Here is a 15,031-nt window from a genome sequence, read left to right as displayed (position 1 = left end):
AATATAATATAATATAATATAATATAATATAATATAATATAATATAATATAATATAATATAATATAATATAATATAATATAATAATTCCTTACAAACTATGATTGCTCAATTTTTTTAGACAGACAGACAGACAGACAGATAGATAGATAGATAGATAGATAGATAGATAGATAGATAGATAGATAGATAGATAGATAGATAGATAGATAGATAGATAGATAGATAGATAGATAGATAGATAGATAGATAGATAGATAGATAGATAGATAGATAGATAGATAGATAGATAGATAGATAGATAGATAGATAGATAGACAGACAAACTGCATTGACTGCTCAAAAGAATATACATGATATACAATATAATAATATTTGGTTTTGGCACACACGGCACAGGCATCCTATCCAGTCAGTTATAAGACTTGACAAAACCAACACGACTTAAATTCTGACATCAGCCTCTGGATATCACTGACCCTCAACCGGGGGTTAATTTCCCACAATTCTGTGTGAGATAGAGAGTCCTTGTTTCCTCACGGCAAAGAAAAGATTTAGTCATGTAAACCTTCAATTAATGCCTATACACTCCTGTGACCTCCGTGCATTCCCATGATGCAGTTCTGGCCCGAGTTGCTCATATTCAGTCCAGATGTTCGGGCACAAGTTAATTAACATCATGTGAGAGACACATACAACGAGCAGGTCCCGAGACCATTTTAACAGGCTGCATAAGGAAATAATGAGGATAAAAAGAATGAAAAATACAGGAAAATCGTATAATTCAACTCATAAGTACTCATGTATATTTGAGCAGAGATTCCAGAGAGAGAACATCACATCCAGACACCACATCTATTGCAGAAGCAGTCAGGTCAAAATCTGATCTTGTCCAGACTGTTCTCTCACAGTTTCTCCCTCTTTATGTCACTGCAGGAAAAACCTGAACCTGAGATTTTGTTCTGCTATCCCTCACACTCACTAAACGCCATTTAGATAGAAGCAGCTATCTTTCAACTTCATGATTAGGACTGCTTTCTCACCTCAAATCGACACATAATCAAAAGCCTGCTAGAAGCATTTTCCTGTTAAATCAAGTCAACATGACACTGATTGATGTCTCAGTTGTGGCTCACTGTGAGTCCTCAAGACTCAGCAGGGGACAGGCTGCGTTTGGGACGGAGTCTGGAGCATGCAAGTCATCCATGAGCCCATCTGTGCCAAATGGTTCGGGCACAAGTTAATTAACATCATGTGAGAGACACATACAACGAGCAGGTCCCGAGACCACTTTAACAGGCTGCATAAGGAAATAATGAGGATAAAAAGAATGAGAAATACAGGGAAATCGTATAATCCAACTTGTAAGTACTCATGTATATTTGAGCAGAGATTCCAGAGAGAGAACATCACATCCAGACACCACATCTATTGCAGAAGCAGTCAGGTCAAAATCTGATCTTGTCCAGACTGTTCTCTCACAGTTTCTCCCTCTTTATGTCACTGCAGGAAAAACCTGAACCTGAGATTTTGTTCTGCTATCCCTCACACTCACTAAACGCCATTTAGATAGAAGCAGCTATCTTTCAACTTCATGATTAGGACTGCTTTCTCACCTCAAATCGACACATAATCAAAAGCCTGCTAGAAGCATTTTCCTGTTAAATCAAGTCAACATGACACTGATTGATGTCTCAGTTGTGGCTCACTGTGAGTCCTCAAGACTCAGCAGGGGACAGGCTGCGTTTGGGACGGAGTCTGGAGCATGCAAGTCATCCATGAGCCCATCTGTGCCAAATGCCTGCTGGTCACGCGCTGGTGGGCATGAGACATACAGACGTTCTCCTACTCAATGGAGTCTGCAGAGCTAATGAGGGAACATGCATTGTCTAACTCTCTTTACTGGACCATTAGCAGAGAATGCTTGGATTCCCCATATTAAGGAGTAGAGGTCTACACGGAGGACCCGAGACCCGGGGATCCGTACGGGTTCGGGGCTATATTTTAAATGGTCAGCCGGGTCCGGGTCGGGTCCCAATCTATTACTTCGGGTCCCGGGTCTGTTTAACATTGTGTGTAATACCCGAGTCGATCGGACTCGGAGAACACCCGGCCGTTATCAGACTCAGTCAGCGCTGTGCATGTGTTGTTTTGTAACTTTCAACTTGTAAAATTAGGATGAGAAAAGTGTGAGTCGGTAATTTGAAATAAGGTGAAAAAAAGAAAGAAAAAAAACCCAGAGCGACGTCATCAGAAGCAGGGTGGGCGGAGTTAATGCACACGCACGGTGATAATGGATACCTTCATGAGTGATGTGAGTTATTATTATTGATGATTTTTTTTAATAATATTATGAATGAACCATCTTGTTGTTATATCTAAAATTTTTGCTCAGACTCGGCTCAGAGAGCACAGAGATGACAGCAAATAAGTAAAGCTAACGTCAGCAGCCATGGCACTGGACGAGCAATCGTTATTATAATCCAAATGGGCAAACAGTCTAAATTATTATGCAAGTTGACTCAAGATACTGCAAAGTCACATTTGTCATCCGTCACCGTGACAGCAAGTGGACTTTTGAAACTGGAATAATGAGTGGATTACGCATTTCAATTGGCAAGAGAGGAATAACACGGATGGAACTTTCTTGGCAAGGAGGATTGTGTGCATCACAGTCAGGTACAAGGGAGAAGGCTTCTTACATTAGGTAAGACAAAAAGTTTAATTTTCACAACTTGTTTACCGACTTGTTAATAGCAATTTTGCTGTGGAATATGTGCCGATCGGGTCCAGTCGGGTCTGTGTCTTCCTCCGGGTCCAACTTTCAAAATAATAGACGGGTCCGGGTCGGTTCAGTGTAGCACATTTACGGGTCTCTTCGGGCTCGGGTACGAATTTTTGACCCGTGTAGACCTCTATTAAGGAGTCCAAGACAAGCACTGATTCACTCCACAAATGGAGGAATGGTAGAGCAAAGCAGTGCTCAACTGAAGAACAAGCATTTTCTAACTATTCCGATGGGATTATTGTGAATGAACCCACTTAACAGGCTCCATTTGTGATTTTTGGCCATGTGGGCTTGCGTGCTTATGAACTCTGTATGTTCTGTCTTAGCAAAAAATGCAATGGTGAAAACTCATCACGGGATATAAACACAAGTGTTGTTTTAATAAGTTATCCTTAACATGCCTTCCAATATAATGTTTGACAAAACCAAAGACCAGATTTGACTTTCAAAGTAGCTTGTGTCCAAAGATCTACACTGTAACAAAAATATATTTTAGTGTATGTGCTGCCTTAAAATTTTAAGTTTAGCCAACTTGAAATGTTAAGATGTACTAAGTGACAACTTGGATATTTGAGTTGACTAAACTTAAAACACTTATATTTTTAAGTTGAAACAACTATTCTTTTTACAGCAAATATAAAGTTGAATAAAATACATAAACCAAAAGAAAATTAGACTACAATGAGTGCTTTATATACCCATCCATCCACCCACCTACCAATCAACCAAACCTTCCATCCATCTGTCCATCTATTTATATACCTACCTAGTACCTACCCATCCATCTATTCATCCATCTACCTATCTATTTATCCATATACCTATCTATCCATTTATCAATCCATCCATTTATCATCCATCCTTCTAACCAGCTACATACCCAACCATCCATTTATATAACTACCCATCCATCTTCCTATCTATTCATCCATCCATCCATCTTTCCATCCATCCATCCTTCTAACATTTTCATACCCATCCATTCATACGTCTGTCTAATCATCTACCTACGCACCAATCTATTACATTTACCTACATTTTCTTCTACATATCTATCTACATATCCATCCATTTACCTATCTATCCATCCATCCATCCATCATCTACCTGCCCACTCAGCTATCAATCTACAGTAACTACCCATCCATCATTCCATCCATCTACCTACCCGTCCATCCTTTGGTTAAGAGTTTGGGAAATAAATAAAACAAAAGAAGGAAAACAAAAGAAAGAGTATGGCGTTCATGGTACAAAACATACCACCAGTTCAGTGAACATGGCATCCAGTTCCTCGGTGGGGGGCATGGGCAGGGTGGGCTCCATGGTTTGCAGTGTGAAGTTGCTGTCATGTCGGAGGCGGTAGGTGATCTCGGGATGGTCGCTCTTTTTTAGACAGCAGCAGAGGAATGACAGGCCCCGCCCTCCTCGCTTACGTGGGGCCATCATAGCCAGAGGCCCAGCCAGTCAAATGTGTCTCGCTTTAGCTACGACCCCCTGTGCAAGAGAAAACAAAAATTTAGGATGAGAAAAAAAAACAAGACAATTTGGATGCGCAACATCGAAGCTACAAATAATAAAAAATAGACACTGTTAATAATTTCTTAGTTCAGTGAAAATGTGGATGGTTATGCTGGGACAGAGCTCAACGCAAAACAACATGACAACACAACTGAAAATCATACCGCCACCCAGGGCTATTTGCAGCCATATGTCACATGAGATGTGTGATGTATTCAAACTAAAATGTTAATGTATTAAGTACACTCCTGACTAACAGGTTACATTGGACCTCCCACTGAAGACCAGTAGCAATATGCAAAGTATCTGTACTGGTGAATAAAATCTCCCAGAAATGAATCACAATCAAGGCTTTGATTATACTTTGCACAGTTACACTAGCACTCATAGGTTTGGGTTCATTCATTTTTTTAAAGAAATAAATACCTTTATTCAGCAAGGATGCATTACATTAATTAAAAAAAAAAACAGTAAAAACTTTTACACTGTTACAAATGAAAATTTCAAATAAAGTGACACTAAAGAGTAATTCCTACTGAAAATTCAGCTTTGCCATCACAGGAATAAAATACATTTTAAAATATACAATATATTTAGAAAAAAGTTATTTTAAATTGTAGTAAAATTTCACAACATTATTGTTTTTACTGTATATTTCAAATAACTGCAGCCTTAGTAAGGATAAGAAATTATTCTCAAAAAGTTTAGAAATCTTAACGTCCCCAAATTTACTACAACAAATGAGAAGTGGGATTGTCAATGTGTGTTTGTGCAGTAAGACTCATAATGCCAGCACTGTATGATCTTATAACCCATTACAACACTCGCATAAGCCTCATAAACTCCAGCAGTACACAGCAGCATGAGTCAACATGCAAAGCGTCATGTAGACAGATAAAACAGCTATAAAGGCAATGAGCTATCACATTATACTATTAGGTTCTTTTATATGTGAATCACTTTACAGAGAGAAAACAAAACCTTGTTCGCAATGTGCATTACGAGTAATATCATTCAATTAAGTGGATCTGTATATCTACAAGTGAAAGCAACTGCAAAGGAATATTGCATTTTAATAGTGGAAAAACAGAGATGCTCTTCACAAGGACTAAGCCATACTGCTAAGGCAACAAAATTAGTAAAATCTAATATCAGAACCTAATGAACTTTTCTTTTTACTCTCAAGAGTAAACAGTTGTTTATACAAAAACCAAAGGGTGGTGGTGTAGTATGAAAAGATCTAGGATGGGAACCAAAGGTTGTTCGTTTAAACACCAAAAAGGGCAATTCATGAGCTATAACCAATGTGAAAGAAGAAAGTTAAAAATGCTCAAACAGTTCCTTTTCATGCAGTGAAACCAAATTAATCAAGGCATGAGAAGCTCCAAAAAGCACAATAAAGGTAATGCAGCACAGCAGGTCTTGTAAAGCCATATGATAGCTATGAAGAACAGACCACAGTGTGAAATTTGAGCTTCTGCACAACAAGATATATGGTATGTTATTCACACAAAGCTATTGTATGGCATAAGAAGACTTTGTTGGAAACTTTTCCTCGTCGAAGCAGAAACCAGGAGACTATTTTGTGAGTTTCTTTGTTACCACACAATCAAAACACTAAAACTTCTCTGATCAACAGAGGGTACACTTGTTAACACAGATCAACTATTGTTAACCTTCCTTGGCAAAGCAGAGGATAACACAAATTACTAGCACTTTACGCTAAACTTCCCTGCCGAAACAGAGGGTAACCAATACTTCTCTGCCGAAACAGAGGGTAACAAATATTAGCACGTAATGCTAATCTTCCCTGCCTAAACAGAGGATAACCTTCATCTCTAAAATAAATTTTTTAGAAGATAACTTAGTTAACCAAACCCTACAGCTGTCTGTAAACTCTTCTCTGACGGCGCAGAGGATAACAAATTTGTACTGGTCTTAAAGGTTCTTTTGGATAGAGTGGAGCTCACCAACCCTTGGTTGTACAGAAAGATTCAGTCTGGAACTTAGTCAGATCTTTGTTGAGCTTGAAGTTTCAATCTGCATTCAGGTGAGGAGCTCTATCCGGGTCACGGCACCAGAACTTACAATGTACTTCACCTTAGTTTTTCATGTGATGCTATGTCAGAACATAGGATCAGCATATTTTAAACAGATTCTTACATTTGTAATCCCAGAACTTGAAATATAGTGCATGAACCACCTTTCTGGACTGAATTAACTTTTTCAAAACTGATGTGGAACAACATAAGGGTGAGCAAATGATAACTACATTTAAATTTTTTGCATGAAAAAAAACCCCCAGGGTACTCCAAGGGACTGCCCTTGTAATCTGTTTCTCTTCATAATAAAAGTGTCTGCCAAATTACTACTTATTACTCAGCCACAACATCACTTTGTTTGATCTACAGTGGGTACGGAAAGTATTCAGTCCCCCTTAAATTTTTCACTCTTTGTTATATTGCAGCCATTTGCTAAAATCATTTAAGTTAATTTTTTTTCCTAAATTAACTTAAATGATTTTAGCAAATGGCTGCAATATAACAAAGAGTGAAAAAATTAAGGGGGTCTGAATACTTTCCGTACCCACTGTACATCACCAGATGTCCAAGATTTCTTAATTTCTTTATCCTCAGACCTCACACAATGGAACTGCCCCTGACCTCTCAAAAGACTGAACCGTGTTCATCTCCCCTTTCTCCATATTAGGAATAATGGAGAAAGTTACCATGTCCAACTTTATCTTCATCCAGTTCTGTTTTAATGAGTACACCAGCCTGAGCTCCAGTGCTAAGGCCATCACGACACAGAAGAAGTCAAACATAAACTTCACTCTGAATTTACGATCAGACCCAGAAGCTCAAAGTGACCAGATGTTTCCCTTTAGAAGAACAGGGACATAAAGGTTTAAATGGCTTGAGGATTAGGCTGGAGTTTATAGTACATGTGTTTGTGTAAAATGTGCTCAGTGTACTTGACCCTGCAGAGCAGGTTTATAGTGCCATCATACCCAAACACAGACTTAAACAGTGAAGCACAACATGATCCGACCTCTGAATGTTTGTCTGCAGCTCATCTGAGAAAAGAAAATGATTCCATCAATTTAAAGCTACACTTTGTTTACTTTGGAATTATACAGCAATCAGAATCAAAATATAAAATGTAATTTCTGGAGGCTTTTGTCTCTTTTATTTAGAAGACAATGGAGAATTGTCAGGAAATTATGAGGATAAGGAATGGATGGATCAAAAAAAATGACCCAAGCTGGACTCAAACTCAGCAAATTTAAATTAAACACAACTAATGAAACTAAATACATACAAAACCTATGAACGAACTGAATTTAACATAATAATACACAACAGTATTGAACTGCATGCGTATTTACAAAACAAATGCAATGTCACACAAGGAGTCTGTGAACACATTGATAATTCAAATGAATCAGTGAATCATTTCTTTTGAACTGGTTCTTTGAGAGGAATCTTCAGAATGACTTGCTAAAAATCAAATGAGCTTTCCAGTACTTTGCAATCAAGAAAGGATATTCTATGTGAGTGATTATTGACTCAGCTTATTAGGATATAAGGCTGCATGCACAGTATGCATTAAAAACAGTTTTGTCAGCATTTTATTAGACTATACCACATCTGATTGAAGAAAGCAGCTAGATACCGGAAAAGCTACAGTAGAAAACATCTGAGAAACTGTCACGCTACCGAAAAATGTAGTTAAATTAGTATGGATTAGGACTGCACAATTAATCGAATTTCTAATCGCGATTACCATTATGGATGCCACAATTACGTAATCGTTCAAAGCGGCAATTAATCGTTCAAAGTCCACTTATGTTATTCTGCGTGCGTTTTTTTCTTTCTGCATGTTATCTTAAGGGTTTTTCCCATTATTTTAATTTTAGTTTTAGTATAACATTATAATACCATTCATATTTTTACTTTTTTATAATTTAAAGAAGAAACCAATCCGATGTATAGTTGACATTTGAGGCTTAATACTATAGAAAAGCACTAAAAGTTTTTCAGTTAGAGTGTTTTCAGCTTGTTTATTTTCATATAAACATACGGCATGCAGTTGCATCAAACAATGGTATAAACATCATTCAATGTAAATTGTGATAATCGTAATTAATAATCGCAATTACAATTTCAAGGGAATAATCGACAATTATGAATTTTGTCATAATCGTGCAGCCCTAGTATGGATGCAACTTTTAGTTTAGTTATGCTTCAACTCTTTTCTCAAGGAAAGTAAACTCATTCAGTTCAAACAAGATTCAAAGGTAGAACTATGACTCACATCCAGATGAGAAAGAGAAAAAAGAAAGGAAGGAAGGAAACAGAGAAGGAAGACAAAGAGAAGGCAAAATTGTAGAGGAAACTCTTCTGTGTTTTTTCTGAGCGCTGAAACGAATGATTCACTCGGCCATGTCAACAATCTGGATGTTCACACTAACACGGCCTTGTGTGATTTTTTTCCCAACGCGGAAGAGATTCTGGATTCTCACACTGTAACTATTTAGCAGCGATAAACCAGCAGAGCAGACACAGGTGTTCTCCTGAGCGAGGCTGGGAATTTTCTCACTGCTGGGTTTATATCATGGTGTGAAAATAGCTCCGGCCTGGCTAGCTGGTCCAGCGATCAGTGGGCAGAGACCACACACTTCACAACATAAGAATGGATTCCATGTCTATTATTAGATCAACTTGAACAGAAGACAACATGAACTGCATTTTGGTTTGTTATAGGTTGCTGATTTTTGAATTTATACCATAAAAGCAGGCTTTGAGAATGAAGACGTTCTCAGCAATATTACATTTATTCATTTAGCAGAGTGTATTTCACTAAAACATGGCCAGGTCACATTCCATATCTTTTTTTATTTATTTTTGTAATATTTTTGTGAATTTTTTTCAAGTGAATAATGCAAGTGCACGGTGTGCCAGTAAATCATCCGCAAGCAGAAGATTTTAATCGATGTTCTTGTTCACAAGGTCTGATCCAAACTATGACCCACAAACATCGCTGAGCAAATATTCTCCTCCTTTATTCAAACCGCATACAATGCAGGAGCTTATCTGACAAATGTCAAAATAAAAACGGGTAATCCAAATCCACGTCTTGTCCAAACGAATCACTGGGATCGCCTGGGAGTTAAATAATCTTTACATCCTGGGAAACCCCTGAAATGTAAACATCTTTTAAAAAGACTAGTGCAGGAAAAGTTATTATTACAAAACCAACAAATGTGTGAACGTATAAAAAAACGACCGTCTGCTCCTCATCTTTCAATTCATGTGCTCATGGGATACCACAGTCTGTACCGAGACAGGTGACTAAAATATTTACAACTAAAATAGTAAAAGAATCAGCAGCTAGCCTAAATGAAAGCAAACATGTGCTATGAACTGAGCTTAACATTTTATCCCTAATAAAAAATGACATCTTTCCCGAAGCCCAAATGAAATAAGAGTCTTGCCGTGCTTGTAAAACACATAAAACAGCCAGTTTGTTTATGTATAAGCTTGTCTTTTCTGAATGGACATCTGTTAACTGAAAAAAAGCATGTTCAACAAATTCTGACCACTACAGCTCTGCCTTTGTTCAAGTCAATTTAATTTGACATGCATCCTTGAGAGTGTTGTTGTTGTTGTTAACTACAACTAAAACCATTAATAAAAAGTTTTTGTTAACTGAAATAAAGCTGAAATCAAATACAAAGATGAAAAACTTACATTTAAAAACTTTAACTTGGCAACTAACTAAAATAAGTAGAAGTAGAAGTATTAAAATTGCTCAAACAAAAAATATTACAGTTATATACAGTAGAAATTAAAAAAAATATCACAAAAGCACATAAAATGACAAAATCTTACACTAAAATGAAAATGAAAACTACAAATATAAAAATAAAAGCTCATTTAAAATATTCATCAATAATAACTATAATAGCATATAAAAAATACCAAAATAACACTGTCCTTGAAAATAGTTAACACACACTCACAGCATTAAGTACTAGTCCGGATACTCCCAGACTACTCTTCCAAAGCAATTCAGATAAATTGTTAGAGGGGAATGGTATCAAATTCTGCAAACCTTGTACTGTCTCTATTAGAGGTCAGTCCCAGGAGACTAAAATCAAGGTCTACCCATGACAAGACTGATATTTTGCTACAAAAAACATGCACACAAGGGTTATATGTGTATACAGAGTACAAAAAGGAATACTGACAACAAGCACATTGAAGAAAAGTGGGAGGGAACACCTGAAGGAAGGTAAATCTCAGGTAATGTGCATGTCTGTGCAGCAACTGCCATGAAAATGCCTCCATAACACTCTTGTCTTATGAAATATCTCTCTGTGTCATACACCAGTGGAGTTAATCCAGGAGAGCCCAGCTCACGTATCACCGTGCTCCACCCAGGTGGCCAGGCCTCTTTATGTAAGCAAAGTTCAATCTTTATGAACTGCAGTATTGATCCTGTGCCGGGAAGCAATTCCCATTCATGCTGGATCATAAGTCAGTGCATTATGGTAGGATGACCATACGTCCTCTTTTCCCCCGGACATGTCCTCTTTTTTCGGCCTAAAAAAATGTCTAAATCGCCCAAAATGTCCGGGATTCGGCTTTTGCTTTCTACAGTCGCCATTCGTTGTGTGCGTTTTTGTATTAAAGCCCTGAGCGGGACTGTTTTCTTAATCCCCCTCCCAATTTCTGAACATTACTGCCTGCTCTCATTACTGTATATTCAATACATTCTAATATTGAATATAATTTTTTGCGCATGAGGGCATATATATCAATATGCGGAGTATTTAAGTCACTTTGGTTGCAGTTCATGTTGGATGCATGGCTGCCATATCCACATTTTTTGCATGGAATCGGGCTGATTTTAAACTATTGCAGAGGGTTGATTTTCTCCCGTTGGTTAAAGGTTAGAAATATTGCATAAATTAAGTTTTGTGAAGGATGCTGGTAGGAAGCCTTAGCTGTGTTTATGATCAATCTGCATACGGTGACTGTAAAATATGTATTTTAGGTATGGAAATGACATATTTTGAGTTTTGATATTTGGGATATGGTCATTGCGCTAACCCCTCCGAAATTTCTACTTTCAAATAAACCAATTCAAATGGAAAACAAATATTCTCAGATTATGTAATCCGTATGAAACATGCATACAGGCGCGTCCACTACTGCGGAGATGACGAGTCAGTGTCGCCGACTTCATCTCTTAAACCGAAAACAAAGAAAGCCAGACACAACCAGCCCTACTCAGAAAAGTGATGTTGCTTCTAAGGAAAGCGCTAGCAGCATTTGTTTGTAGATGCCACTTGGTTTGACACTTCATATCTGATGCAATGACATCCAGACATTTTAAATCGGATTTCACTGTTCAGAAGTGACCTTTTTTCGGAATGTACAATTTATATTTATCTGAAAAGCATTTTGGCATGTTGTGAGCATCTGCAGAGCGGCATGCGGCTTATCTACCAACAGTCATTCAAATCAGGACATCTGGTGACTAGAACTTGAACAATGGCAGGATGTTAATTGTTTTTATACGCTCTGACAGAAGGGTTTGATTTGCCTTAAAGAGCTGTAAAATGAAAGTTCTTATTATCCTCAATCCACATACAGATCTTAGGATAAATTAGGAAAAACCAACATTTTTGCCAGTCTTGCACTAAATATCGGTAATTGTAGTCATGAAGTTCATGAACACTTCCACCACTTCAGTTCACAGATCGCTTTTTCTTCAGTTGTCGATAACATGTCTTTCTAGGTTGTTGTTGGTTTTCACTGCAAAATATCAGTCAATCGCCAATGGAATGAACAAATCTGACATGCACAGCTTGCAAACAAAGCATTCTAAAGATTATTAAAATAATATGTGCATTCTTCAAATACAGTACATGGAAAGACAAGTGTGCCATTTTCAGCTTTGTGTTGAGTTGTGATCGCTTTCATTAACAGTCTCACCACATGTAGGCACCGTCTAAAGAGTTTGGGCGGTTGGATTTGTAAAAGAGAGGGTTCTCAAAGAGGCACACAACTCAAGTGATGTCATGGGAAATGTACTGCTCATGGGCAATTTGCATTTTCTTTATTTGCTGGTGCAACGGTTGTAACAGGAACAAGATATTTGAATATGTAGTCTTAAAATAATTTTAAATTGTGTAAATTTGAAATGTCAATAACTAAATAAAATTGGTTTTTTTTACTACACTGCTACAAGGCCTTCTGGGTAGTTTTATTTAACTCAACTATTGTGTAAAAATTATTAACTATGGTTGGCTTAAAATGAACCCAAAACAGGTTGTAAATTAAAAATCAGACACATAATTACTAAAGGCATCAGCACTAATCAAAAGGTGAACATTTATTAATAAGCAATTAAAAATGTTTTTATTATTTAGTATTATTCAACTTATTAATAAATGTTCCTTTCCAACCTATTTTGGTTTCATTTTAAGCAAGAAATATAGTAATTTTAAGCATTCAAGTTGAGTTACAATAAAACTACCCAGAAGGTTGGGTTAAAAAATTAACTGCTGGGTCAAAACAAGCCAATCGTTGGGTTTGTCCATATTTCACCCAGCGCTGGGTTATTTTTAACCCAGCAGTTTTTAGAGTGTAAGAATTCATATTTTAGGTTGTAAGAAGGTATAAAAATGTCCAAATGTATGTATTAAACAACAGCACTAGTTAAAGTAACAATATTAAAATTTTCAATGGCAAATATATATATTTATCTCAATTAATTATTTTATTCATCAAGTATGCATTATATTGATCAAAAGTGAATAATAATAATAATAATAATAATAATAAAAAAAAAAGTTTTTGTTTTGTTTTGTTCTTTAGCACCAAATCAGCATTTCTGTAGGATCATGACACTGAAGACTGGAGTAATGGCTGCTGAAGCCTTGCAATCAGAGAAATAAAAAACATTTTAACACATATTAGAATAGATATTTTAAATTGTATTAATATGGCACAGTATTACAACCCCAAACTTTTGAACAGTGCATACACTAATGTTGTTTGCAAAGAGCACAGTGAAGGCCTTCAAAGACAGTCTAAAGATACTGCGCCTTTAAACCAAACCAACGCTAATGCACACATCCCAGAGCAAACATCACTCAAGCATTGGAGCTCCATAATAACATAATTGCACAGCAATTGTGTGGACAGATGAAGCAGGATTTTGAGGTCCCATGATGTAGCCAGCAGTCATATCTCTTCCAGGATATGACCTAAAGAGCTCTTTCTCTGGGGAAGACAACAGCACTTCAACACCAGACTATCTCAACAGACCTCACTGAATAATCTAATGAGCGTGTGGCTGTTAGTCTGTCTTTCCTTATTTCCTGTGTGACATTTTCTCCCCCAGTGCCATTAATTTTGTGCCTGTGTCATCTGCGTGGAAAATAAATCCATCATCATCAGTACTCTGATATCAAATGCAGTCATGAAACTAACACTAAACCAACAGCTCCACAGGCTTGCGACATCGTCTGTAATTTTCTGCCTCTCTCATTAAAAGCTAATCCATAACTCTGGAAGCCTTGATTGGTGGGCCTGCAGAAGAGCGAATGGGTTTCCATTTTAGAGTTTACATAATGGAGGTCGTCCAGTGCAGCTCTCAGGCCAGTATTGGATCAACTAGAAAACAAACTCTGGCCTTTGGTCTGTCATCCAGCAGTCACAAACCAATGTTCCTAATGGCAAGTTACAGTATTGATCCCTGCCGAACTAATCAAAGTGAAGTAATTGCATTACATGCAACAAAAAAATGAAATATATGAAACAATGAAATAAAACAAGAAGCAAGAAAACAAAAGAAAACAGTAAAGGAAGATTTTTGCGAACACAAATGAAAAAAAAGTCATTAAATGTCATAAAACTTAACATGTGCATGCGCGTGTGCGTGTTTGATTTTGATCTGATAAATTAAAAAATATATTTCATACCGATTTCTTAAGTTAAATTAAGATCAAATGCCTAAATTAACACATTCATTAATTTATTAATTTAAATCAATTTAAAATTAAATCAAATTCAATAAAACATAAAACTAATGTAACTGTTTGTTGTGTAGCTGTTTACATATATTTTGTTGTATTTTTCATGGATTTACAAAACAAATTTTAAAAAATTATTAAATAAATACTACCCCTTCAAATGTATACATTTTGTATATTCAGATTTAATTATTATGGAAGTTTTAACAGAGAAAGAGATTAAAGCCTCGTGCACACCGGGACGATTTTTGCGCGCGCATATCGCCAGCGTTTTTCGATGCGTCTTGTGTGTTCATACCCAAGCGATTTTCACTGGCAATGAGCCAAGTGAACATGCAAATTCATTCCCTGACATTAGATGGCGCTTAATGAAAAATACACCGGTACACATCGAATCCTATTTGATCTGCAATTCCTCTCCATAACAACTCCCTCTTATCGCGATTTTTGTAGTCGCTGTCGCGTTTGTCATAAAGCCTTTTGTGTTCAGACACCAATGAGACCAGCAGCTCTACATTCATCTTGCCTCGATGCATCTTCTTGGTCTACTTACTTCCTCTTTGTCGTTAGGTATCAATGTGTGCTCGGCACAAAATTTATAAAGTCTTTGGTGGTTTGATACACCAGAGCAAATACGAAAATCTGAACGGCTATTTGAAAACATGTAAAAACTGCC

The 15,031-nt window shown here is 36.9% G+C and overlaps 1 protein-coding gene across 1 annotated transcript in view; it reads right to left on the bottom strand.

The window, feature by feature from the left end:
* The window catches only part of LOC107693144 (disheveled-associated activator of morphogenesis 1-like), a 67,873-nt gene that overhangs the window by 27,469 nt on the left and 25,373 nt on the right, over window positions 1-15,031 (bottom strand). The window contains exon 2 of the mRNA XM_016492417.1: window positions 4,047-4,280. Within this exon, the coding sequence (XP_016347903.1) occupies window positions 4,047-4,232 (186 nt within the window). The 5' untranslated portion in view covers window positions 4,233-4,280. The remainder of the gene's footprint in view (window positions 1-4,046; window positions 4,281-15,031) is intronic.

Source organism: Sinocyclocheilus anshuiensis, unplaced genomic scaffold (assembly GCF_001515605.1).
Source record: "Sinocyclocheilus anshuiensis isolate Anshui unplaced genomic scaffold, SAMN03320099.WGS_v1.1 scaffold222, whole genome shotgun sequence".
NCBI lineage: Eukaryota > Metazoa > Chordata > Actinopteri > Cypriniformes > Cyprinidae > Sinocyclocheilus > Sinocyclocheilus anshuiensis.
Note: the sequence above shows the minus strand (reverse complement) of the source record. Positions and strands in the feature narration are given on the sequence as shown.